This window comes from Mesoplodon mirus (assembly GCF_964341445.2).
Source record: "Mesoplodon mirus genome assembly, chromosome: 13".
In the NCBI taxonomy this organism is placed as follows: domain Eukaryota; kingdom Metazoa; phylum Chordata; class Mammalia; order Artiodactyla; family Ziphiidae; genus Mesoplodon; species Mesoplodon mirus.
The window spans coordinates 46,866,168-46,889,991 of NC_138989.1; the positions used below are offsets into that span (position 1 = coordinate 46,866,168).

At 42.5% G+C, this 23,824-nt stretch overlaps 1 protein-coding gene across 1 annotated transcript in view; it reads right to left on the reverse strand.

The window, feature by feature from the left end:
* The window catches only part of B4GALT6 (beta-1,4-galactosyltransferase 6), a 63,378-nt gene that overhangs the window by 24,688 nt on the left and 14,866 nt on the right, over nucleotides 1-23,824 (reverse strand). The window contains exons 2-3 of the mRNA XM_082641316.1: nucleotides 21,089-21,205; nucleotides 13,454-13,567 (exon numbers count right to left, since the gene is read on the reverse strand). Coding sequence (XP_082497442.1) covers nucleotides 13,454-13,567; nucleotides 21,089-21,205 — 231 coding nt within the window. The remainder of the gene's footprint in view (nucleotides 1-13,453; nucleotides 13,568-21,088; nucleotides 21,206-23,824) is intronic.

Below are 23,824 nucleotides of genomic sequence, written 5' to 3' on the forward strand. Positions count from 1 at the left end.
GCAGTTCCCTGAGCTTGTCCCTCCTCTTGGGGACAATCACCTGTTCACTTCTCTCATTATCCACTGGGATGCTCTCACTGACACTGGAGCCCAAATTACGTTGCTTCCCTGAACCCCTCCAAACATAAATGAAGGGCGCCCTGTAAGTTACACGGCATAGCAAGTAGGATAGCAGAAGTCACTACTGGAACAACCTTTCTTAAAAATCTTTTAGTGGTGGCCCCTTAACCCTACCTTTCCCTGACATGGGTATGGATGCCCTGACCACACACATGGAGGAACAGGACCCACACCTGGTCCCAAGGAGTATAATCCCCACCATCTTGGGCCTTGCAGCTCTGCCACCGGGTGGCGGGGGGGCACCCTGACTCCTCTGGCTTCCCTGATCCCGCAGCCTGTGCCCACTGTGGGTCCCAGGCCCCGGTGTCGTCACACACGTGGTTCTCCACGCATTTCTCCTTCCCTCCACCTCCCCGCACCCCGGAGTCCTGTCTGCTCACCCCAGGGCACTTCAGTCTCCCTGAGAACAATCGCATCACTGAACAGACACCCCCAATTCAGCTCTCTGCCCCCTCATGTCAAAGCCTGCCACATTCACCCGCATTATACTGGGAGTAGGTCTGCTACTACCCTCAACAGGACTGAGGCGCCTCAAGGTGACCTTGCACTGAGCATAAAACAACACGTCATTACAGCAAACCCCAACCTGGGAGCCAAGCCGGCCGAGCACTCTGGGCTGTTAGACCAAAGCCCAGCCTCAGCGCAGCAGCAGCAGCGTGATTCTTTAGCGCAGACAGCTTGGGTAAGCGTTTAGCTCTAGATTACTCACTGGCCCAGGAAGGAGGTGTATGTGCTGTAAGGGGCACCACCTGCTGTGTGTATATTAATAATTCTGGACAAACCCAGACAAATTTACAAAAGATGGCCCAAGATGTGGTACTAGTATTCCACAATCTCACCTAAGTTTTAAATCAAATACCTATCTTAACCTTATCCAAGGGCTTTGATTTATCTTCTTGGCTAGACCCCAACTAATGGGAGGAGAGTGGTTACAGGCAGGATTTCAAATTGTCATTTGTCTAGTGATATCGCTGATGGCACTTTTGCTTTGCTCAAATGTTTCGTGTGCTGGGTGATCAAAACCCTGCCAGGGGCTTTTACTATCTCCACCGTCCAGACAGTGCCTATGATTTTCCCTAAAGATTAATGGTGAGGCATCACGGGATCCATTGTGATGAGAAAAACAACTTTTGTTTTTGTGAGTCTCTGCCTAGGCATTTCACAGTGCGATAACCCTGCTCACATCCAGTGTCTGGAAGTTTAGATAAGGGCTTGAGTTTAGGATTCCCGCCGGAAGTTCCCACTTTGCTTTTCCAGAGGCACTTTTTAAAACAACCACTTAGAATTAAGGCCAAGAAAACTTTGTGACCTCTGCCCCAAGCACCTTATAAGAAACAGGGGCTTGGTACCCTGCTCTCACCTCCTGGGACGGAAGACCGCCCTTCCCACCAGCTCTCTGCACCCTCCTCCGCAGCTCCCAGGATCCTTAAGTAAGAAAGCTTATGACTCTACTTCCTTGGTGTGGGTGTATTGAAACTGCACCTTCCATCAAAACAACCCTGTGGGTTCCACCTCCCCAAAGCGGGAGCTCAGATGCTGAGGGAGCTACCTGCCAACCACATGTGGGGGGCTCATGCCCCTTTATTCAAACAGGTCATAATCTGCAAATTCTTAATTTAATATACCAGCTCCAGCTAGCCAACACATGGTATTAGAAAGAATACTTATTTCCTGTGCATAGAAAGTGAAGGGAAAGGGGCATATTATAGAGAGTGGCCAGGAAGAGGCACAGGGAAGATGAGCTAGTGGTGACACTGTTTCCAAACTACCCCCAGTGGAAAGAACCTCTCGAGGTGAGCCTGTGGTCAGGACCTCAAGTCCTTCCTCCCTACTGCACCCACTTAAGGCTACTCTCATCTCCTTTACCTACCAGGTGTCCCCTCCAGGTTTCACTCAAGAAAGTGTTTCACCTTCCCACACTGTTGGTGGGAATGTAAACAACCATTATGGAGGACAGTATGGAGGTTCCTTAAAAAACTAAACATAAAGCTATCATATGATCCAGCAATCCTACTCCCGGGCATGTATCCAGAGAAAAGACACTTATGCACCCCAATGTTTATTGCAGTACTATTTACAACAGCCAAGACATAGAAACGATCCTATTGCCCATCGACAGAGGAATGGATAAAGAAGATGTGGTATTTATACACAATGGAATACTACTCAGCCATAAAAAATAATGAAATAATGCCATTTGCAGCAACATGGATGGACCTAGAGATTATCATACTAAGTAAAGTAAGTCAGACAGAGAAAGACAACTATCATATGATATCACTTATATGTGAAATCTAAAAAAAAAAAAAAAGATACAAATGAACTTATTTACAAAACAGAACAGATTCACAGACTTAGAAAACAAACTTATGGTTACCAGAGGGGAAAGGTGGGGGGAAGGATAAATGAGAAGTTTGGGATTAACATTTACACACTACTATATATAAAATAGAAAATCAACAAGGACCCACTGTATAGCACAGGGAACTCTGCTCAATATTCTATAATAACATACATGGGAAAAGAATCTGAAAAATAATGGATATATGTATATTTATAACTGAATCACTTTGCTGTACACCTGAAACTAACACAACATTGTAAATCAACTATACTCCAATATAAAATAAAAATTTTAAAAAGAAAAAAAAAAAAGGAAGCATTCCAGTGCTCTAAAGCCAGGAGAGGAGGCATCCTGCTTTACTTGCAAAGAAGTAAGCAATCAGCCAGGCCAGCCCCCTTTACTTCACCTGCTGAGATTTCAAGGGCAACCGAAGAGGAAGGACCCAGTGAGCTCCAGGGAAAGATCCCCACCTCCACTCTGTGCCGCACCTGAGGTTTTCCAGTGGGGACACACGCTCTCTCCCCCCGGTTAGAAATTAAAAGGTCAAAAAACGTATCTATTGGCTGAAATCTATTTACCCAGCAGTGCAATCATTCAGCACACAAATATACACAATGTAAATAGTGATTTTCACCCTTTGGAAGGTGGGACCAGGGTTAGAAAGGAAAGAGCAGGAAAACTGGACACCTAAGAGACGAGAGGCTGCCACTTACCGTGAAGGAAAGTGGAAGAAGACAGTCAGTGGTGAGCTACCTCTCAGGCTGCGCAACAAAGCCTAGGTGCCAACCTCTTCTGTGTTGTGTGGGAGGGAATAACTTGGTTGTACCACTGGTTACACGGCACGTTCACTCTAATGCCAATTCAGCATGAATTGGCAAGACGTGCAACGATGGCTCCTGCTTTGGGAAGTGGGACCTGAGTGGCCTGGGATCCGTTTGGAACAGCACAGGCCCAAATCAAAAGTTTATGGTTGTGTAGATTACAACATATCACATGACATGGTTTAGGATATTATTTTTTCTATTAAAGTATAATTCTTAAAATAGCAAATATTCAATACATATGAATTACCTGCATTTAAATTTTACTTGAAATGTAAGAAAAAAATGTAAGGCATATCATCTCTAGCCAAAGAGCTGTTTTGTCCATAAATCAACAAGTTTCAGTGACTACTTCACACAGTTTAGGGCCTACCTGTATTTTTTGGTATCTAAAGCCTAATTCTGGATACTCTGGCTCTTGTCAGTATTTTACCCTCAGGGTTCCCAGTGTGCACTGCCCAAAGACCTGATGACGTTGTCAGAGAAACCCCTGAATTTCCTCTAGAAATATCCCTTCAGGTGAATTCTTTTCCAAAGTCAGAAAACGATTTTTAAGATAAGGTGGCACATCCCTTCCCCCACCCTCTGGGCAGCTGACCAAGGGCAGCTCAGAGGCTGAAAGGTTCCATGAGTCATCTTGCCCCCAGTCACACACAGCCGCCTTTGAAGCCACCACTAGAAACTGCCCATGTCCCTCAGTCACACACAGCCGCCTTTGAAGCCACCACTAGAAACTGCCCATGTCCAGTGCTTTCCTTTGGCTTCTCAACTTCTGAAATTGTATAACGTCTACCTAAACAAACAACTTCTTACTCAATTATTCTTGAAGTGACCAAATCCTAGTATTCTAAACAGCGTGGTTTTTTTTAGTCACACATCTCCAATATCAAGGGCAATGCCTGGACACAGGATGGGTGAATGAATAAATGGATGGATGGATGAACGAATGGATGCACGAATAGATGAGCAGGAATGGCAGAGCTGGCCATGTCAAATCCCGTCTCACCTCCCTCTGCTTCCTTCCTCCCTGCATTTCCAAACCTTGGCTCCATCAGGTGCTAAAATATGCCTTTAAGACATTCGTACAAAAGATGTCCCACAGGGGCTTCCCTGGTGGCGCAGTGGTTGAGAGTCTGCCTGCCGATGCAGGGGACATGGGTCCGTGCCCCGGTCCGGGAAGATCCCACGTGCCACAGAGCGGCTGGGTCCAGAGCCTGTGCTCTGCAACAGGAGAGGCCACAACAGTGAGAGGCCCGCGTACCGCAAAAAAAAAAATGTCCCACATGTAGATGACCCAGCCTCCTGGACAGTCCAAGTTCTCATCGCCTAATCTTGGCCACAACACACCCAATTCTAACACCCAATTTCCTCCCTGGCTCACTGTTTTCTCCTGCTTTACTCCGAATGACTGTCTGTAACCTCTAGTTAACAGTCTTTGTTATCTGCTCCCAGCTTTGCCTTGTAATCCCTCCAGTGAACCTTGGTCCACATCTGGAGGCCTCATACCCTTTATTACATTCTTCCAAATTGTTCTCTAGTCCCTGACTATTGAAAAAATGACAATCTCCTTTAATGTCATAACCCACCACCACTCTTACTATATTTCCTCAGTTCTGAGACACACGTCATCCATGTTTTAGCATTCTGACCTAAGGACATACCCTACAGTGTATGCATTTAATGTACTGCTTCTTTCTTGTTTCCAAGAAGCCATTATGAAATTAATGATGTGGTTTGTCAAGAAAATATGGTATATCACATACCCCTCCGGCCTTTTCCAATGTGTTTTCTCGAACCATTCAGTTGCCAAGAAGTTTCCCTATACTGTATCTCAATGTCTTTTCTAGAATACCACCTCCACTCCTCATCTTAAGTGAAACACTATTCTTCCTTTCAAACTGTGCTCAGTGCTTACTTTCTGAGGTCCACAATCTTGGGGGTGAGGCATATAAGAAGGTACTCTGCAGATTATACCTACACCTCACAAAAATTAATTACTTCCTTCTTTCATAAACTTACCTCCTTTGAAGTTTACGACTTTCAGCCGAACCACCTTCCAATATGCAGCCACTTTCACCGAGAGGTGCCCTCCTCTCCCTGGACATCCTCCATGTAACACCCAGCTCCACATTCACACCCTGAGCGCCACTGTCACCTAGAATGACTGGCAGTTTCAGAGTTGAAAGCCAGTCAGTTCTGGCTTCAGCTTCTCTCTGCTGTCTCCACATTTTTCCTGTCTCTATGGTCTCCTAATAAAGCAGCTGATTAATTTTGGTGGAGTGGCTAAGAATCACCGGGCCTGCCTGCTGAGAATGGAAGTCCCAGGCCCATTCTCAAAGCCCCTGTGTCGGTAGACATGCGTGGGTTATGTTTGTGGACACCCAGCTTTACCTGAACACATTTCAGGGGCTTGAATTGCCCACCACTGAGTCCTGCCTCCCAGAGGAAGAAGCTACCTCTCCACTCTCCCAACCTCTCCAGCAAAGAGAAGTAGTCAAATGACAAGATGCACCCAAAGGTGACTCTGAAACAGAAGTGAACATGAGGACGTGGGCACTCTGCAAAACTGTCTGTCTTTCAGTAAAAGTGCTGGCAGAAGCTTCTGGCATTAAGGACCCCAGGAGTGGCACCTCCGGGCACATCTGGTCGGAGCTGTGATCTCTGCCAAGTGGCAACAGGAGATGCTGCCCAGAGTGGTCTGGGCCTTGCTCTGGTGGCTCAGCCTCTGAACCGACCTCTGTGGCCACCCAGGTTTTTTTAACCAGCATCCCCGTGGCTTCTGGTGTAGATCATCTCTGGACCACAAGTAGAGAAACCCAGCTCCACGAGTTTGACCCAGTCACAGCAATGGACTGAATGTTTGTTCTCCCCACCCCCCAAATTCATATTTTGAAATCCTAACCCCAAATGTGATGGTTTTAGGAGGTGAGGCCTTTGGGGAGTGATTACATCATGAGGATAAAGCCCTCATGAATGGGATTAGTGCCATTATAAAACAGACCCCAGAGAGATCCCTCATCCCTTCCACCATGTGAGGATACAGCAAGAAGACAGCCATCTATGAAGCAGGAATCAGGTCCTCACCAAATACTGAAACTGCTGACACCTTAATCTTAGATTTCCATCCACCAGAACTGTGAGAAATAAATATTTGCTGTTTAAGCCATCCAGTCTATGGTATTTTTGCTATAGCAGTCCGAACAGACTAAGACACACCCATATACTCACAAACACTGTTATTTCCCCTCCCTTCCTGACCTGCCACACCTGATCAACAATTTTCCATGCTCAAATTCTTCACCCAAGAAATACCACTGAAGAAAATCACGTAAGCACATAATCCCACCACTGAGGTGACAGGACCTAATTTACTGCCTTAAACATAGTAAGCTTTCAGCAGAAACAAGCGTTATATGTTTTGTACATTTTGACCCCCACGGGATAGGGAGGGCTCTCTTGGCTAACCAGTTAGCGAGCACCTTTTCATTTATGATTGCTTGACTCCTGCATGCCCTACAACGTTCAAAATATCTACTCCTCCTTTACAAGCTGCTCCACCCTTCTTGGCCGCCCCCTCACATGTATGTGGCCTCTCCTACTTTATTAGGAACACAGAAGCAACAGGCCTGAACCCCCTTAACTTTCTCCCCCTCATCTCCAAATGAACGTCACTCCCACCTCAGGGCAAGAGGTGTCCCCCTACTACTTTCCAAGGCCAGTTCTTCGAGCACATTCTGTGTCCTGTCACTTTCTCCAGGATACAGACTTCCTGGATGCTTCCCTCCTCCTCCCTTCACTCCCCATCTGTCCAGAGTCTTCCCCTCCACACCCACAGCACTTAAAGTTCACTTAAGTCCATCTCTTCCTAAAACGTTGTCCCCTTGATCCCACCTCCTCCACAGATTCCTTCCCCCCAGTCTCCTTTCCTTTCCCGCCAAACTTCTTTGTTTTATTCATTTATTATTATTATTTGGCCACGCCATGCAGCTTGCTGGGACCTTAGTTCCCCGACCAGGGATGGAACCTGGGGCCCTGCAGTGGAAGGCAGAGTCCTAACCACTGGACAACCAGGGAAGTCCCAAACGGCCTTGTTTTTTTGGGGGGTTTTGGGGGTTTTTTTGCGGTACGCGGGCCTCTCACTGTTGTGGCCTCTCCCATTGCAGAGCACAGGCTCCGGACGCGCAGGCTCAGCGGCCATGGCTCACGGGCCCAGCCACTCCGCGGCATGTGGGATCTTCCCGGACCGGGGCACGAACCCACGTCCCCTGCATTGGCAGGCGGACTCTCATCTACTGTGCCACCAGAGAAGCCCCCAAATGTCCTTGTTTTAAACCAACTAGTTTTTACAGACTTCTGAGTCACTTCTCAGGACTGTATATCTTGCTTCTCACACTGCCGCCCCACTGGAATTGTGCCGACTGTGGTTCCGTGAGTGTTCTTCGTGCCCAATTCAATGGCCTTTCACAGTCCCTCATTCTACCTGCTCTGAGGTATGTGACAAGGTGGAGCCCTCTCCTTGCTGTCCTCTGGAACACCGTCCCCTGACTCCCCTATGTCCCTGGCTACCTTCCCTTCTTTACTGACCTCCCCTCGCCCTTCGGACACAGATGTTCTCCAGGGGTCCACTCACAGGACCTCACCTCCTCTCATCTCCAGCCCAGATCCCTCTGAAGAAATTCAGACCCCAGAAGAACTCTCCTGAGCTTTAAACAGAACAGGTCCAACACTGAACTCATTCACTTCCCCGTTCTCCAAATGTGAGGTTTATCCCGTATTATATGTTTCAGTTAACGGCCACCGAGCCAGAGACCTGGAAAGCAACCCTGATCCCTCAGCTGGTCACCACGTCTCTTCTCTTCTGCACCACAGCCCCAGCACGTGCCCATTGTTCTCTGGGGCCCTTGCAGGAAGCTCCTCACGGCCCTTCCAGATCCTGGCACTTCCCCATCCTGGCACTTCCCCATGCTCATCCATTTTCAACTTCTCATCAGGATCATCTTTCCAAACTACCATCCTAGTCACACCATGTACCTACCTAAAGCAGATGAAGGTTACATTCCCTAAAGCAGTGTTTTCTGGGGCTTCCCTGGTGGTGCAGCGGTTAAGAATCCACCTGCCAATGCAGGGGACACGGGTTCGCGCCCTGGTCCGGGAAGATCCCACATGCCGCGGAGCAACTAAGCCCGTGTGCCACAACTACTGAGCCTGCGCTCTAGAGCCTGAGAGCCACAACTACTGAGCCCATGTGCCACAACTACTGAAGCTCGCGTGCCCAGAGCCCGTGCTCTACAACAAGAGAAGCCACCGCAATGAGAAGCACGAGCACCACAACGAAGAGTAGCCCCCACTCGCAACTAGAGAAAGCCCGTGCGCAGCAACGAAGACCCAAAGTAGCCCAAAATAAATAAATTAATTATTTTAAAAAAGCAGTGTTTTCTGTTTTTGTTTTTACCCCTTTTTGTCCCTAGACCCTTAGAAAACCATGTGCCCTTATCTTAGAGAGATACACACCGGGCTGTAAACCAGCCCTCTACACACACTCTCAGGGGCTCTGTTCCCTCTGATGCCCACCTCACAGATGGCGACAGATTCATGGAACCCAGGCAGCCCTCGGGCTGGTGAGTTCTTTACACAGGGCCCTTCACCTCCCTATGCAGCACACATCCCACTACACACCCACCCCGGTCACAGCGGACCACTCCCCATTCTCAGAACACAGGGCCTCCTGTGCTCGGACACTGGCCCCTCAGCTACCTGCTGAACCATCCTGCAAGACCCACTTCCAATGTCCTCTCTCTCTGAAGTCTCTCCTTCCAGAAGGAAACTGCTGTCTCCCTTTCGTCACAGAACAACTCTTCCTCTGAATGTGTCAGCAGCTCCAGCCGGCAGGCACGTACTCAGCTATGTTTCTCCCCGCCTACCCCTGCGAACAACACAGCGGCGGCTGCAGGCGCGTCACGACTGCTCCGTTCCTCTGCAATGGCCCCCATCACTCTTTTCTACAATAAATGTGGGCATGATGGTTTGTTACATTAAGCACTACCTGAGCTTCTCTGAAGTTTATAAATTCATCTCAAAAAGTCCTTGTAGCTTTTGTTATGCTCCTAAGGCTAGCAACTATAGAAACTATCAGGGTTAAACCGCAAAGGCAACTACTCCAAAAATGCTAAGGACAAAATATATAAAAGTCATTACAAATGCACTCTATTTGAATAGGAATTAAAAGATAGGAAATCTACAGGCAAGTCCATCTTCATTTTAATGCAAAGTGCACAACTGACATTTTCCATCTCTAACCTCATCCAGAAAATCAAAACATCCATGCTAAGCACTTATTATTTTTCAGCTCTAGATAAAGTGAATTGTTAGCACGGAGAGTGTCACATAAATATAATAAAACTGAAAGTGGATTTACCCTCTGGAGAATCTATAAATACTAACAATAACAAAGAAGTATTCACTCATATTGTACAAATAACATTTAAAATAGATTTTACACTGTAATTGATTGTGAAATAATGCTGAAATCCATGAAATCAACTTTATGTGAATTCCAACTGGAGAAGTTCACACTTCATCTTTATGGTAATCCAGTGCCAGCAAAAATCAAAAACAAGTTACAGCTAGATAATCAAACAACAATTTTAAGCCTTAACTTCACTTCTGGTGATTATAGGAATTCAGTATTATACATACTTGAATGTTTTTCATCTAAGTAGATCATCTTCTTACACAGACTCTCCTTGACTATTATTTGGGGAGGTATGGTATTCAATTATTTTGTGTGATATGACAATAAGATTTTTATACTTAGGTATTTTATTATGCTGTTCTCTTTCATCAATGGGAAACAATTCTATTAATTAAAAACAAATGAAGGATGCGTAGCTAAGTAAAAAATGCCTTAACTCCACAGATTTCTCCTAGGTTTCTCACTCCCTTGATCATCGTAAAATCTGGCTCCATCATTCAAAGAAATGAGGAAAAGGAAAGGGAACAGCAAATTAACATCTACCAAGCTTCAAGCACTGTGCTTCTCTTTATCCTCCAACACTGTGAAGTGGGCATATAATCCCAGATTTTACAGATAGGCAAACTGAGGCTCTACTTTGCAGTGGTCACAGGACTAGTGAGGGGGCTCTCCAGGATGGCTCGTGCCAGGCCCCTTCCTAAGGAGTTATCTGTGTGTGGGCATATTTTCTACTAAACCATCCCATCAGGCTGGCCACAGCTAATTGGACAAGGGATTGGTGCTGGACCCAAAGCCAGCAGAGCCATGAGGAGGCCTTCTGTGAAAAGGTAGCTGGCCAAACAGGTGTGATCCTCTCTTGCAGAAGAATGCAAGACTGATGGGAGCAGAGGGGAGGAGCAGGACCCCAAGAGAGTCAGCGAAAGGCAGTGAGAACAGCCGCGACACAATCTTTCAAGCACTTGACAGGAGCATTTACGAGTTATGGGGCCGGGGAAGAGGAGGGCAAGCAGGAAGGCCTGGCAGGCAGACGCTCTGAAACAGACTTTAATTAGTATCCAGAAAGCACTAATTAAGAAAATGGCGGGCTTCCCTGGTGGCGCAATGGTTGAGAGTCCGCCTGCCCTTGCAGGGGACACGGGTTCGTGCCCCGGTCCGGGAGGATCCCACATGCCACGGAGCGGCTGGGCCCGTGAGCCATGGCCGCTGAGCCTGCGCGTTCGGAGCCTGTGCTCCACAACGGGAGAGCCCACAGCAGTGAGAGGACCACGTACCGCGCAAAAAAAAAAAAAAAAAAAAAAGAAAGAAAATGGCAACTAAACCAAGAACAGAAAGATTTCCTAAAACTATAAATCCTTGAACATGCAAATTATGAAAAGGAAATTACTGTAATCAATATTTCAACAGAACATTACACCCAGTGGTTTCAGTACTACACAGACAAAAACATTCATTTTTAGAAAGCCAAGGCTGCAGTGACAAAGTAACGACAAATACATAGCCACAAAAACCATAGCTTCCTTCTCTATTACGGGACAGCAAGGAGATAACAGTATAAGAATCAGCTGAGAATTTTTTTTTAAATACTCAGGCCCTGCATCCAATTAATAAAATCAGAAACTTAGGGGTTGGATCCAAGAATTATGGAAGCTACGGTACAGCCAGGATCAATTCTAGATCAGTGGTTCTGTGGCCCAAGGATCACCAACATCAGCATGACCTGGGAACTTGTCAGAAATGAAAATTCTCAGACCCCACTCTACATCTACTGACTCTGAAACTCTGAAAGTGGGTCCAGCAATGTGTGTTTTATAAGGCTGTCCAGTGATTCCAATGTACCCTAAAGCGTGAGAACCATGGTCTTAGATGATAATAAAAGGTGAATCATACTTTTTATTACAGATATATCTATCAACAACATACTGAAAAAATCCTACAAACATGACAGGCAAAGACTAACTTCCTCAATAAAGAAAAGTTACATAAAGACATAAAAAACACACCTTAGATACTGAGGACATTAAGACACGTGGATAAATAAGCAATTCAAAATAACGTTTATTTGGGGCTTCCCTGGTGGTGCAGTGGTTGAGAGTCCGCCTGCTGATGCAGGGGACATGGGTTCGTGCCCTGGCCCGGGAAGATCCCACGTGCCGCGGAGCGGCTGGGGCTGTGAGCCATGGCCGCTGGGCCTGCGCGTCCGGAACCTGTGCTCCGCAACGGGAGAAGCCACAACAGTGAGAGGCCCGCGTACCGCAAAAATATATATATATATTAAAAAAAAAAAAAGTTTATTTGAATTTTAATTACATAAAAATCAAGGTACTAACTTATATGTAAAAAGTATGCTTAAAATCAGAGGGAGACACAAACAATAAAAAACTGCAAAAAAACAGCCGTGTGGCTTCTGAGTTATTACAGAGGTTTTTTTTAAACGATAATGTATTATCTTCATAATTTTGAAAAAAAATGTTTAAAATACAGTATCTTGATCCCTACTTCATATTATACACAAAAATTCAAAACAAAATTGTAAAATTATTGGAAGGAAATAAAAGAGTATTCGTATGGCTTTGGGGTAATAAGGAAAGCTTTCTTAAGACCAAAACAAGCAAAAACCTTAAATAATGTGATTGATACACTTAGAAACATAATTTTAAACGTCTATAAAATAAAAGACTCCATAAACAAAATGAAAAGACAAGCCAGTTGCAACACATATAGCAAACAATAGGTCACTGCTGGAATATATATAAAGAACTCCCACTGATCAATACAAAAATCTAATTAACCAATAAGGAACCGATAAAACGGTAACTGAGTCACAGGAGAGAAAACTCAAAACTACTCACAAACACAGGAAAAGTCACTCAAACCTACCAGTAATGAAGAAAGTAAGAACTGAAACAAGATACCTTTTTTGATTCGTCATAGCAATAGCAAAAAGTGTTTTATCTATAAGAATAGCAAAATTTTTAAAGTCCATCAGTATCAAAGTGGTGCATTCATGCTTTGCCCCTGGGGATATAAACTGGTACCGCTGCTGTGGAGTGCAACCACACCAGCCTACCTAGCAATTCCATTTTTAGGCATGAACCCTCAAGCATACACACACAGGGAAATCTGTATGATGTTGTTCCTTACATCACTACTTTGTGGTAGCAAAATAGTGGAAACAACCTAAATTTCCATCAGCAGAGAAAAAGGTAAATGAAATGTGGCACATTTATTCAATTATTCAAAGATACACTATAGAACAGTTAAGGGAAATAAACTGATCTCTATGTATCAGCATGGACAGTTCTCAAAAAATAATTAAGAAAGCAAGTTACAGAATGAAATGTAATTTTAAAATCATTTATATAATTTCTTAAAACCTTTGAAACGTTCTAATTTCCTATCTATGTAAAAGATAATGTTAAAATCATTTTAAGGATAATTTTAAGAATACACATCAAACTCACAATAGAGGTGAGGTTACTTCTGGGTAAGGCATAAGCTTTTTCTTTAGCTTTTCAATCCTCCACCCCTCCCAAAAAATTGCTTTGCACCCCCCTCAAAAAAAAAGTCAAATAACATGCTACGTGATATGAATATGAGCACCCCCAATAATGGCCTGAGGGTGGTGTGCTCAAACCATGCGATTTTATTTTATTATAATACAAGCAAATAGTTAAGTCAAAAGTAGATGAAACTTACGCATGTAAGGCAGCTTTTCTGGGCAGGGGAGGTATGGCGAATATGTGAAGTTTCCCGGAAGATACGTTGTTGCTTGAACAAGATAATCACTTGAATTATTGCCTTCAGGATAATCTTAGAGAGAGAGAGAAAAGTTACAACCAAAAAATTGTCTTTTGCTTTGCTCCTAGTATGAAATGTGTCACCGTCACTGTGTAAAGACTACAATCTGCAATCTGCAGCAGTACTTAAAAGCAATTATCTATAAAGAACTAGAGAAAAGCAAAATACAGCTGCCGTAACTACTCTCCCATTCACCCTTCACCGCTGCCAGACGGGACCTCTCAGCATGATTTCCCTGGGGGAACCTGGGACAGGTTTGGGGAGCAGCAAGGCCTGATCCATGCGTACACACAGAGCAGGCCCATTTGCGACTGTAAGAGAACAGGTGCTCCCACCCTTCCCCCAGCTGAGCCACTTCAAAAGAGGGAGTGACAAAGTGAGAGAGTGGCATGGACATATATACACTACCAAACGTAAAATAGAGAGCTAGTGGGAAGCAGCCGCATAGCACAGGGAGATCAGCTCGGTGCTTTGTGACCACCTAGAGGGGTGGGATGGGGAGGGTGGGAGGGAATATGGGGATATATGTATACGTGTAGCTGATTCATTTTGTGATACAGCAGAAACTAATACACCATCGTAAAGCCATTATACTCCAATAAAGATGTTAAAAAAAAAAAAAAAAGAGGGAGTGAAAGTACCCCAGGGGATCCTCTCCAGTATCAAACAGCCCAGGGTGTTCTGGACAGCCACACAGCCACAGCACACTGCTTCCACATCCACAGAGCAGGGGGTGGGAGTAATGTTTTCTCACCACCTCACACTTGAGAAACTGCGATTTACCCACTCAACTGACTTTTGTAATACAGCCCATTTAAAGTCCTTAAATTAGTCATTCCCAACCCGTGGGCTGCAGTTTCTAGAGAGCCCTGGAGCTGTTATTACATTAGGTCCATTATCTTTAGAGTCAGCAAATTATGGAACACCGAGGGTACGGTTTAGAGCACCAACGTCAAGTGCTGAGTTCAAATCCTGCCCCAACACGCACTAGCTTTGTGGTACAAAGCAAGAGAACAAAGTTTCTCATCTGCGCCTACCTCATGCTGTCATTTTCAGATTTCAGAAAGATAAGTGTACAAGTGCTCAGAACAATCCCCAGCCCATATGCATATTCAGGAACTTCAGCTATGAGTGACTGCTTTAGAAATGAGCCCCTGACTCAACCTGGAACAGTCAGAGCCTTGGGAATTTTAAACTTGGAACCAAGGAGCTCACATTTCAGTCCCCTTCTGGAACAAAGTTCTGAGATGCAAATCTGGGAACCATGACCTGCCAGCTTCCTGCTATGTAAGAGGAAGTTGGTCTGAGAGAATGAGACCAACATGTGGTGAGTAAGAGATGAGAAATGGAAACCGCTGATTAAACTACCATCTGTCTTCTGGATCACAAACCCTGTACCCACAGGAAATGAAGTTCTAGTAGACACTTTAGGAAAATGTGAAGACTTTCAGTCTTCAGTAATCTGCTCTGATAAGAGAGGTATTCCTATCAGAACTGGCCTGCATGCAGAGTTAGAAAAGGGGAGAACAGGCATATTACTTAAAAGAGAGGCCTGTCAGCCAGAGGCCAGCAAGCAAAAGGCTGAAGGTCAAAATCACAGCCTTACTGAACTGTAAAAGCTAAACCCTGTCATGGTAGAATCCTGGGAATTGAATATGAAGCATGTGAGAAGAGTCAAAGAAAACTAAACACCTCCCGTCCATGGCTTGGCCTAACATAAATATTCACTCATCATCAAAATACAGTAGATGACAGGAATTCCCTAGCAGTCCAGTGGTTAGGTCTCCACACTTTCACTGCCAAGGGCCTGGGTTCAGTCCCTGGTCAGGGAACTAAGATCCTGCAAGCCACATGGTGTGACAAATAAATAAATAAATAATAAAGTAAACTGAAGAAATTCTTTAAAAAAAATAAATAAATACATATATATATATATATATATATATATATATATACATATACGTATAGTAGATGGGGATGCAGCCTGGGAGCCAGGATGGCACTTTGGAGCAAAGAGACACACCCCACCTTCAGGCCCACCTTCTGGAAGGGGCCTTGCAGAGCAGAACCCCTTATGAATAAGTGAAAACACCTTACAAATTTGGAAAGGCATCAGTAAGGCTTTAAGGTAAGTGTTTTACCAGAAAACCCCAACATGATAAATAGGGACCAATGATGGTACAATGGCTAAGGCCTATTCCACCAGGAAGTGAGAAAGCCCCAGTAACAGAATCCTTCCCAATGCCTTTCTCCAGAGGAGCCCTGGAAAGCATTTGATAAGGAAAATCCTCTAAGACAAAGGAGGGGGAGGGATTCAGTGGACATTAGCTGTTTTGTACGCCAAGACACATAGGGACGGACTAACACCATGGAAACCCCTCTAGGAGCCCATACTCTGTATCTCACCCATAGATATCTGAAAGATTTAAAGATACTAAACATAAAATAAGTGTAAGGAAGTCCAATGAAGTTCTGGTTCTTTTCTTAAAATCCCTTTAAAAATATGTATCTAGATATATATCAAATTTCAAGTTATAGTAAAAAAAAAAAAGTTCTGCTTTTATGGGGACTCCCACTATGCTAGCCAAGCATCTACTCTACACAATGCATTTGTAGTAGCTGAAAACAGAAGATAGATAAGCTTGTCCCTGGGAGTGCACTGCCTTTATGTGTTCCAAAGGCAGTGTGTGTGCTCATTTTCATATAATCCTGAAGAAGATAAATATTAACACTCACGCATTCCTAATTTCTTAATGTCACGTAGTTAAATTTAAATAAGGGTATTTTCTTACTGTAAATAATTTATTAATTCTTGTCATTAAAGCTTGGGCCCCTTCTCTTAGCCACACACTATGACTCTATAAATCCACACCTAACTCACAGAGATTTTAAGCTCTCCAGACACCTCTGCAACACAAACTGTTAACAGCAGCCTCCCTTTGGGGAGTCTCATGGCAACAGGAGGGCTGGAGGACTGTTTCATTTTTTATCCTCATGCTAAAATGACTGAATTTTTTTTTTACAAAAGAACCCATGGATCACTTTCATCAGTTTTCAAAGAACTAATGTTAAAAACAAACAAACAAACTTAAAGACATGCAGTATCAGTATATTCATGTCCTTTAAATACGAAGTTTTGGAGCTAAACATGTTATTCTTGGCTACATCATTACAAATGATCATAAGGATCTCAACTTATTGTCAGACTAATAAAAACATCTGTATCCCTTAAGTACTGTGTCCAGTGGTAGTTACGTCATCCCAAAGTATTATGTATATAAGGCTATCCACCCCCTTGCCATTAGTCTATAAACCTCTTTTAATTGAAATCAAATTACCTTTGATTTCTAGCATCTAATAAAGGACCTACAACATAGTAGAAACTTACTGCAAATAAACACTTCACAACTGATAACATAGCCAACAATGATTTAAACTTTTGGAGACTCTGATGTAATAAACCCACAAAATCGTTATTCCTACAAAAGTGGTGAGGCCCGTGGAGTATAACCCACTGCTTTCAAAATCAGGAGTTTTAAAAGGTGATGCATGACAGATGCACTGAAGGCTGATCCACCACAACTGCTGTAAAATGTAGACATTATTTCATCTAATGAATGAATGAAAACACAGTGAGACCTGGCCCCTGCCTTCTTCCTTCCAGAGCCACACCAAATGAAAAGGAAACACAGAATGAAAACTGCTGGACAAGTCCCCTCTTCAGCTCTCACTGGACCTTAGGAGAACAGGACCAAAGGAGACCTCTCCAGGGCTTTGGTTTCCCTGCAAAGGCAGCTCAAAGCAGGTAACAGAACTCAATGAGCATTCCAGTCTATTTACTGCTAGCCTGTCGTGTCAGTCTGGCGATGTCTGAGGGCCTCCGACCATGCATCCACCAAATGAGGAAGTGTGCTGGGTTATTTCTAACAAACCTACCAGCTCTAACACTGCGTGACCCTTGTCATCTGTTTTGATAACTGCTCACTGAATACATTTTGTTTTCTTAATTTAACTGACTCCATGGGCTACAAGGCAAGGCACCATTTGATTATAAAAGAACATGGTTTCTTTACAAAAATTTTACATACATCTCTTTACACTTGGTGCTTCAGAACATTCAGGCACAGGGTTAAAAACTCCTTTTTGGAATCAAATGTACTTAGAAATATCACAATTTGCCAGTAAGTGTTAAATATTATGTTTTTTGCAAACTATTTTCATTGGCATATAACACTGTATTAGTTTAAGGTGTACAACATAATGATTTGATACATGTATATATTGTGAAATGATTACCACAAGGCTAATTAACACCCATCACTTCACATGGCTACAGTTTTTTTTCTTGTGATGAGAATTTTAAAGATCTAATCTAAGTGATAGTTTTCTTTTTATTTGGCCATGCCAAGTGGCATCTGGGATCCTAGTTCCCCGACAAGGGATCGAACCCATGCCCCCTGCACTGGAAGTACAGAGTCTCAACCACTGGACCACCAGGGAAGTCCAAGTGATAAATTTTAAATGAGTCAATACATGTTCATCAACTCTCCCGTGGAGCTCAATTAGCTCTTTGTAAACCTTAGTGTCCATTATCTCCTTTTCGGCAGATTTCATCTGTACAAGTCTGTGCAGAAATAAATCACTGCATTATAAGTAGCTATTTACATTTCCATCTCTCTCAGAAACCTAGAGATCTTCATGTAAAGGGTGGATTTTTTTTTCTTTTGGTAGGAATCCTTTATTTATTTATTTGTTTTGTTTTGTTTTGTTTTTTTGCGGTACGCGGGCCTCTCACTGCTGTGGCCTCTCCCGTTGCGGAACACAGGCTCCGGACGTGCAGACTCAGCGGCCATGGCTCATGGGCCCAGCTGCTCCACGGCATGTGGGATCTTCCCGGACCGGGGCACGAACCCGTGTCGCCTGCATCAGCAGGCGGACTCTCAACCACTGCGCCACCAGGGGAGCCCGATCGTTTATTTTTGAATAGTACTATTTGCCTTTTACAATGAATGCTAAATGCCAGATCTTCATTTTATTCTAATAATTCTATGAAACAGGGTAGATGAAAAAGCTGGGCATAAAGAGCTTGCTGAATCTTTTAAATATACAATAGCTAGTTGGTATAAGAACAAGTACTAGATCCAGAGTCTTCTGACCCCTAAACCAGAGAACATCAGAAGTCTGAAAGACAAGCTCTAGTCCTGGTTGACTAGTACGCTGTGCAGCCGTGGGTCAGTCACTTCGTCTGGGCCCTCAGTTTTCCCAGCTGTATAATAATGGGGTTGAAGTAGGTGATCTCTAATGGTCCTTCTAGTTCTAAAGTTCCAAGATTATTTTCCCTAAAAAAGGTAATGTGACAACGTGGAAGAAAGACTACGCTGTTTAAAGGCACAGTTTCAGGAAGATGTTTTTCTTCATCTTGTATCTCTAATATCTAGCTAAGTATACCTACACTAACTACTCAAGATAAATGAACACGGCAGAACCTCACAGTTGCCTATTCAAACTCCATTTTCCCTTTCTTCCTTGGTAACAGAACCCCAATTTCATTCAGGGCAGCAGGGAGCCCAGCTCAAAGACTATCATCCCCAGGTGCCCTTACAACTAAGTTCTGGCTAGTGAGACGTAAGCGGAACTACTACGTGGGACTTCCGGGAAGGGTCCTTACAAAGGGGGCACTCTATTTCTTCTTCTTCCCTCCCTTCCATCGCTCCTTCTAATGACCCAAGGGCAAACATAGAGACTGGAGACCCACAGCCATCTTAGCCTGGGAAGCTATATGACAGAGCAGAAGTGGGAAAGTGTGTGAAGACTTTCTCCACAACAGAAACAGTCCTCCATCCAGACTTCCTTTGTACAAGAAGCCTCATGGGTTTAAACCACTGCAGGCAGGATTCTCTTACAACCAAACCTAATTCCTAACTGATGCAATAACTGACGGTCTCCTGAGAAGAGTTGCACCATCAGTAAAGGAACCACCATGTGAAAAATTTCCAAAGGTTCATAAAAAGCAAACTTCCATCAAAGGATGTTTCTTCACTGAAACTATGACTTGGTGAGGGGAAGAGAGGATTTCCTTTTTTTCAGCTGTGGGATGCTGCAGTGGGGTTGAGGGCGGGGTTGTCTTGCCCAAGTAACCAGTTCTCCTAATCAAAAACGCAACTCATGCATATAACTTATTCATACTCCAGGAAAAGAACCTGATTAGGCACAGATTTTATTAGCACTCACTTATACAAATACAGTAACTTAAAGATGCTTAATACTTCAGCTGACTGAACTTTTAGTGAATACCTTCACATCAACTTATTCAACCAGGACAAGTCTTAGCGAAGCTTTTAAAATGTTTAAACTTCTCCTAAAATTGACCTACTGTTCAGAAGACCAATTAATGCAGAAGACCAGTTCATGAGACTTCTACCATATTATTAAAATATCAGCTCAGATGAGACAGTCTTTCTAAAGGAAATTTCTTTAAACTTAAAAGGAAGAAGAAAATTAAGAGTGTTTGATTGGCGGCATCATAATACAAATTAGGCAAATGACTAGGACAGATTTTGCAGAAGCATGTGTGACATTAAATTAAGAATCAATATGTCACAGTCTTGAATTTTTAGAAGTGTCTAAAAGTATTACCCATCTTAACACCCATTTTAAGAAAATATACCTATGGTTGGGAGATAGGGACTTCCTATTAGGGTGTGGGGATATGTGTGTGCGATTTACAGTGGCACAATGAAGAACTGTTGACATAAGTCTTTCACTTTAACTGTTTAAAATGAGAATACAGTGGACGCAACAACTGATAATCAGCCACTGAACCCTTTAAAATAACACCCAATTCTACTTTAGGAAGACAATGTGGAAACACTGCCAGAGAGGAGCACAAGCATCCTCCCACAGCAGCTGAATCTATTTACATCATTAAATCGCTAGTTTGGCCTATTACATAGGTTTTAACCTCATGTGATTCTGATGGAGATTCTTCTTCCAGATTATATTTTAAAAAGACAAGAGCAGCTACTGATTTCCAATTTTATATGATTTCTCCCATTAGCCCCTACAAAGGCCATACAATTATTAAGACTCTTCTATAACTAAAAACAAGTATTTTCTAGACATAGCTGGGAAACCATCTTAGGAAGTAGAATGGGCATAAAGAAGATGGCAGTATGGCTAAGATGAATAAATTACTCTCTTTGTGGTTAATTTCTTTTCAACACAGTAGGCAAATTGTAAAAGTACAAGCTGTTTTTCATATTTTGTTTAAGTTATGTTTGCAAGAATTAACTTAAGTATCTTTATACAAAACCCTCATCACCTTGGTGATCATACCCTTATATACCCTAGAATACATGACAGTCCCAACTCAAGCAGTGAAAGACCCTCCCAGTGCACTTAGTAGGAGACCTTCATCTTTAACAGGAAGTTACTTGGAGGCAGAACCAGAGCTGAAGAGATTTGGTTTACTGATTTATGACTCTAAGGGTAAGAAGTGGAAGCAAAGCAAAATTAAACAGGAAGCAGTCTTACCTGTACCATTGAGTGTAGTGTTTTTATTTGTGTACAGCCTGATCATATGTCCTATTGTTTTTACATTCTCTCTCAACATTATTCCTCGAGCTTGTACCATAAAGAGATATGTGTTGGCTATAAAAGAAAAAAAAAGAGAGAATGTCATGACTCAATAAGCTTTTTTAAAATTTTTAAAAATAATAATCAGAATTGAGGAACTGCCCAATAGACCCAAACTGACTCAATTAGTACAGCCAAAGGGAAAACAGAAATATAAAATGACTATTTCCCGTTATCAAAAACTTACAAAAACAAACTCTTTTTAAAAAACAATAAAATGAAAAAATTAAAGTAGTAACATCCATCCATCAAATAGAATGAGACTAAATGAACAAACTGATATATCATAATTCCTTTATCCATAGATGATTTTCTACTATAAAATATACTTAGAAATTTCAAAGAGGCATTTTTTATAAGTATTCAACCATATACTCCTAAAATTCACTTTCTCTAATTCTATATTAATTCCCTCAAACCAAAGACTCCACAAAGGTGAGGATTCCTTCTTGAATCATAAATATATCATAAATCAACATATCTAGTATGGGTATGGATCTTGCAAATTCTCAAGGCATTGGTGGGGCATAGTGTAGAATGATCTAGAATCAGTATCACTTTTTGTAATTTCTCTTAAATACTTGAACTTTTACACTCCCTTTCAATCACAAATCTACCTACCAGGACTATAAAAGCAGATAAAATCAAAATCAATGTGGCATTTTCAAGCTGTTAATCTAATTCTCCAGAGTAAGTGCTTCAAAAATAATTTCTAATCTCCTCCTTTGGGAGAAACTGGTAATTTGACAAAGATCACAAAAATCCCTGACTTTTGAGATGGCAAGCCTCCTCAGACAGGCACCGAAGTCAAGTCAAAAGACCTTTTCTTTTTTGGTCCTGATTCTGCTACCATGGGCAGCTCACTGGATCTCAGTTTCCTCACCCAAAACTGGCAGTACTGCACTAGGTTTCTCTAAAGCCCCTTCTACTCTAACTTCTCCAAGCATGAAGCTAAAAATCATAAACTCCATTCAGACAAGAGGAGGAAGCTCATTTTCATGGCAAAACCAAGAAACTGCAAGGCTCGGTTAATGGCTCTTTCAATTTTAAGATAAGCTGTCTCCCAACACAGTAATGACACTCTCAAAAAATGAATGCCGAATGAAAAAATCAAAAATGCCGACTCATTTTCTGGGCCCAGTTCTGCTTCTTCGACATGGTACAGAGAAATGAGCAAAACGTTTGCTACCTCCTTTCCCATTTTTTTGAAATTTGAACTTGCTCAAAGTACAAATGAACAGAAAATAGATAATGAGAGTAGAGAAGCAGGGCATATTAACACTCTTTCTCTCACCCATAAAAGAGAGAGAAACAGAAATCCAGGTTTCATATAAGCTTTACCTCAATCATTTTTAGGAGACTGTCCACATCCTCTCTAGAATGCAGTCCTATAATTAGATTTAACTTGTTTAGGCTTGAATTTATTATACCAGGGTTACAAGCCCCACAAGTTTTTATTAATTTTTGCTTTCTCATGGACTTTAAAAGACAAACGAGACAGTGAAGAATGAAAACAAAGAGAACAGCCAACCAAAAATGTGGGAAAATGTTCAAGAAAAGCCAAAGTAACATTAGCAACTCTACCTCAACCAAGATCTCAAGTTCAACTGAAACGATGCAGGAAAAAAAAATGAAATAGATTATGAATGCCAATTGATTTACAATCTCTCAGATCATTTAATCCTAAAGTTATACATGAAATCTGTTATCAGTGGTGTAAATATCCTAAATATGTGTTATGCACCAAACTGAAAAAAAAAAAAAAAAAAAAGACCTGTCATGGAGAAGTAGGACTGAGCCAAGGGTTGTTAAGCCAAGACCAGTACTGATTCCCAGACTTGGAAGAAACAGTACTGGCCTAAGCAAGGATATACTAGGTGAGAACACATGTGCCTCACTGTCTGTCCTGGAAACAGAACTTTAAAAAACTATACAGCTTTTACTTTTAATTAACACACCTACTCTTATAAAGAAAATGGTTTGAATCTTGAAACCAAGTCAAATTTAAGAAACAAGGAAAATATCCAGTATAGAAAAGGATAATCAAAGTCAAATTCTCCTAAAAACTTTCAGAATATCAGGTAACAAAACTGTTAAGAAAATTATTACTCTTGGCACCTGTGACAAAGGTGAATCATTTACCAAAAGACTGCATTTACTATTCATTAGATGGATGGAGAAAAAATAAAGGAAAGTGAGACACCAAGCTCTCCAAATAGAAATCTTTAGTTTATTTTAAATCATTCACAGCTAATTGAGTTACATTCCTTAGGTTAAGAGTCCTCAGGGGTTTAATCCCTAAAGATCAAAACCCATTAAGGAATGAAGCTGTGTTTAAACAGAGGCATTGTTAACAGGACGAAGGCCATGTGTCAGTGTTTCAAGGCACAAGAAACCAGCACTGAATGGTCCAGACTGTCTGATTACCAAACATCATAAAAGTACAGTAACCCACACTCAAATAACTATACTTGTCTGCTAATTATCATTACTATGAAATATAATATCTTATTGGCAAGCCAGGAAATCCTTGTCTAAAATTTCTATTCCAACTTACAAGAGACTACATTTCAAAAAACAAATAGGGAAATCTTTCCCATCCTTGCCCTCTGGTCTCAAGACAACTCAGAAACA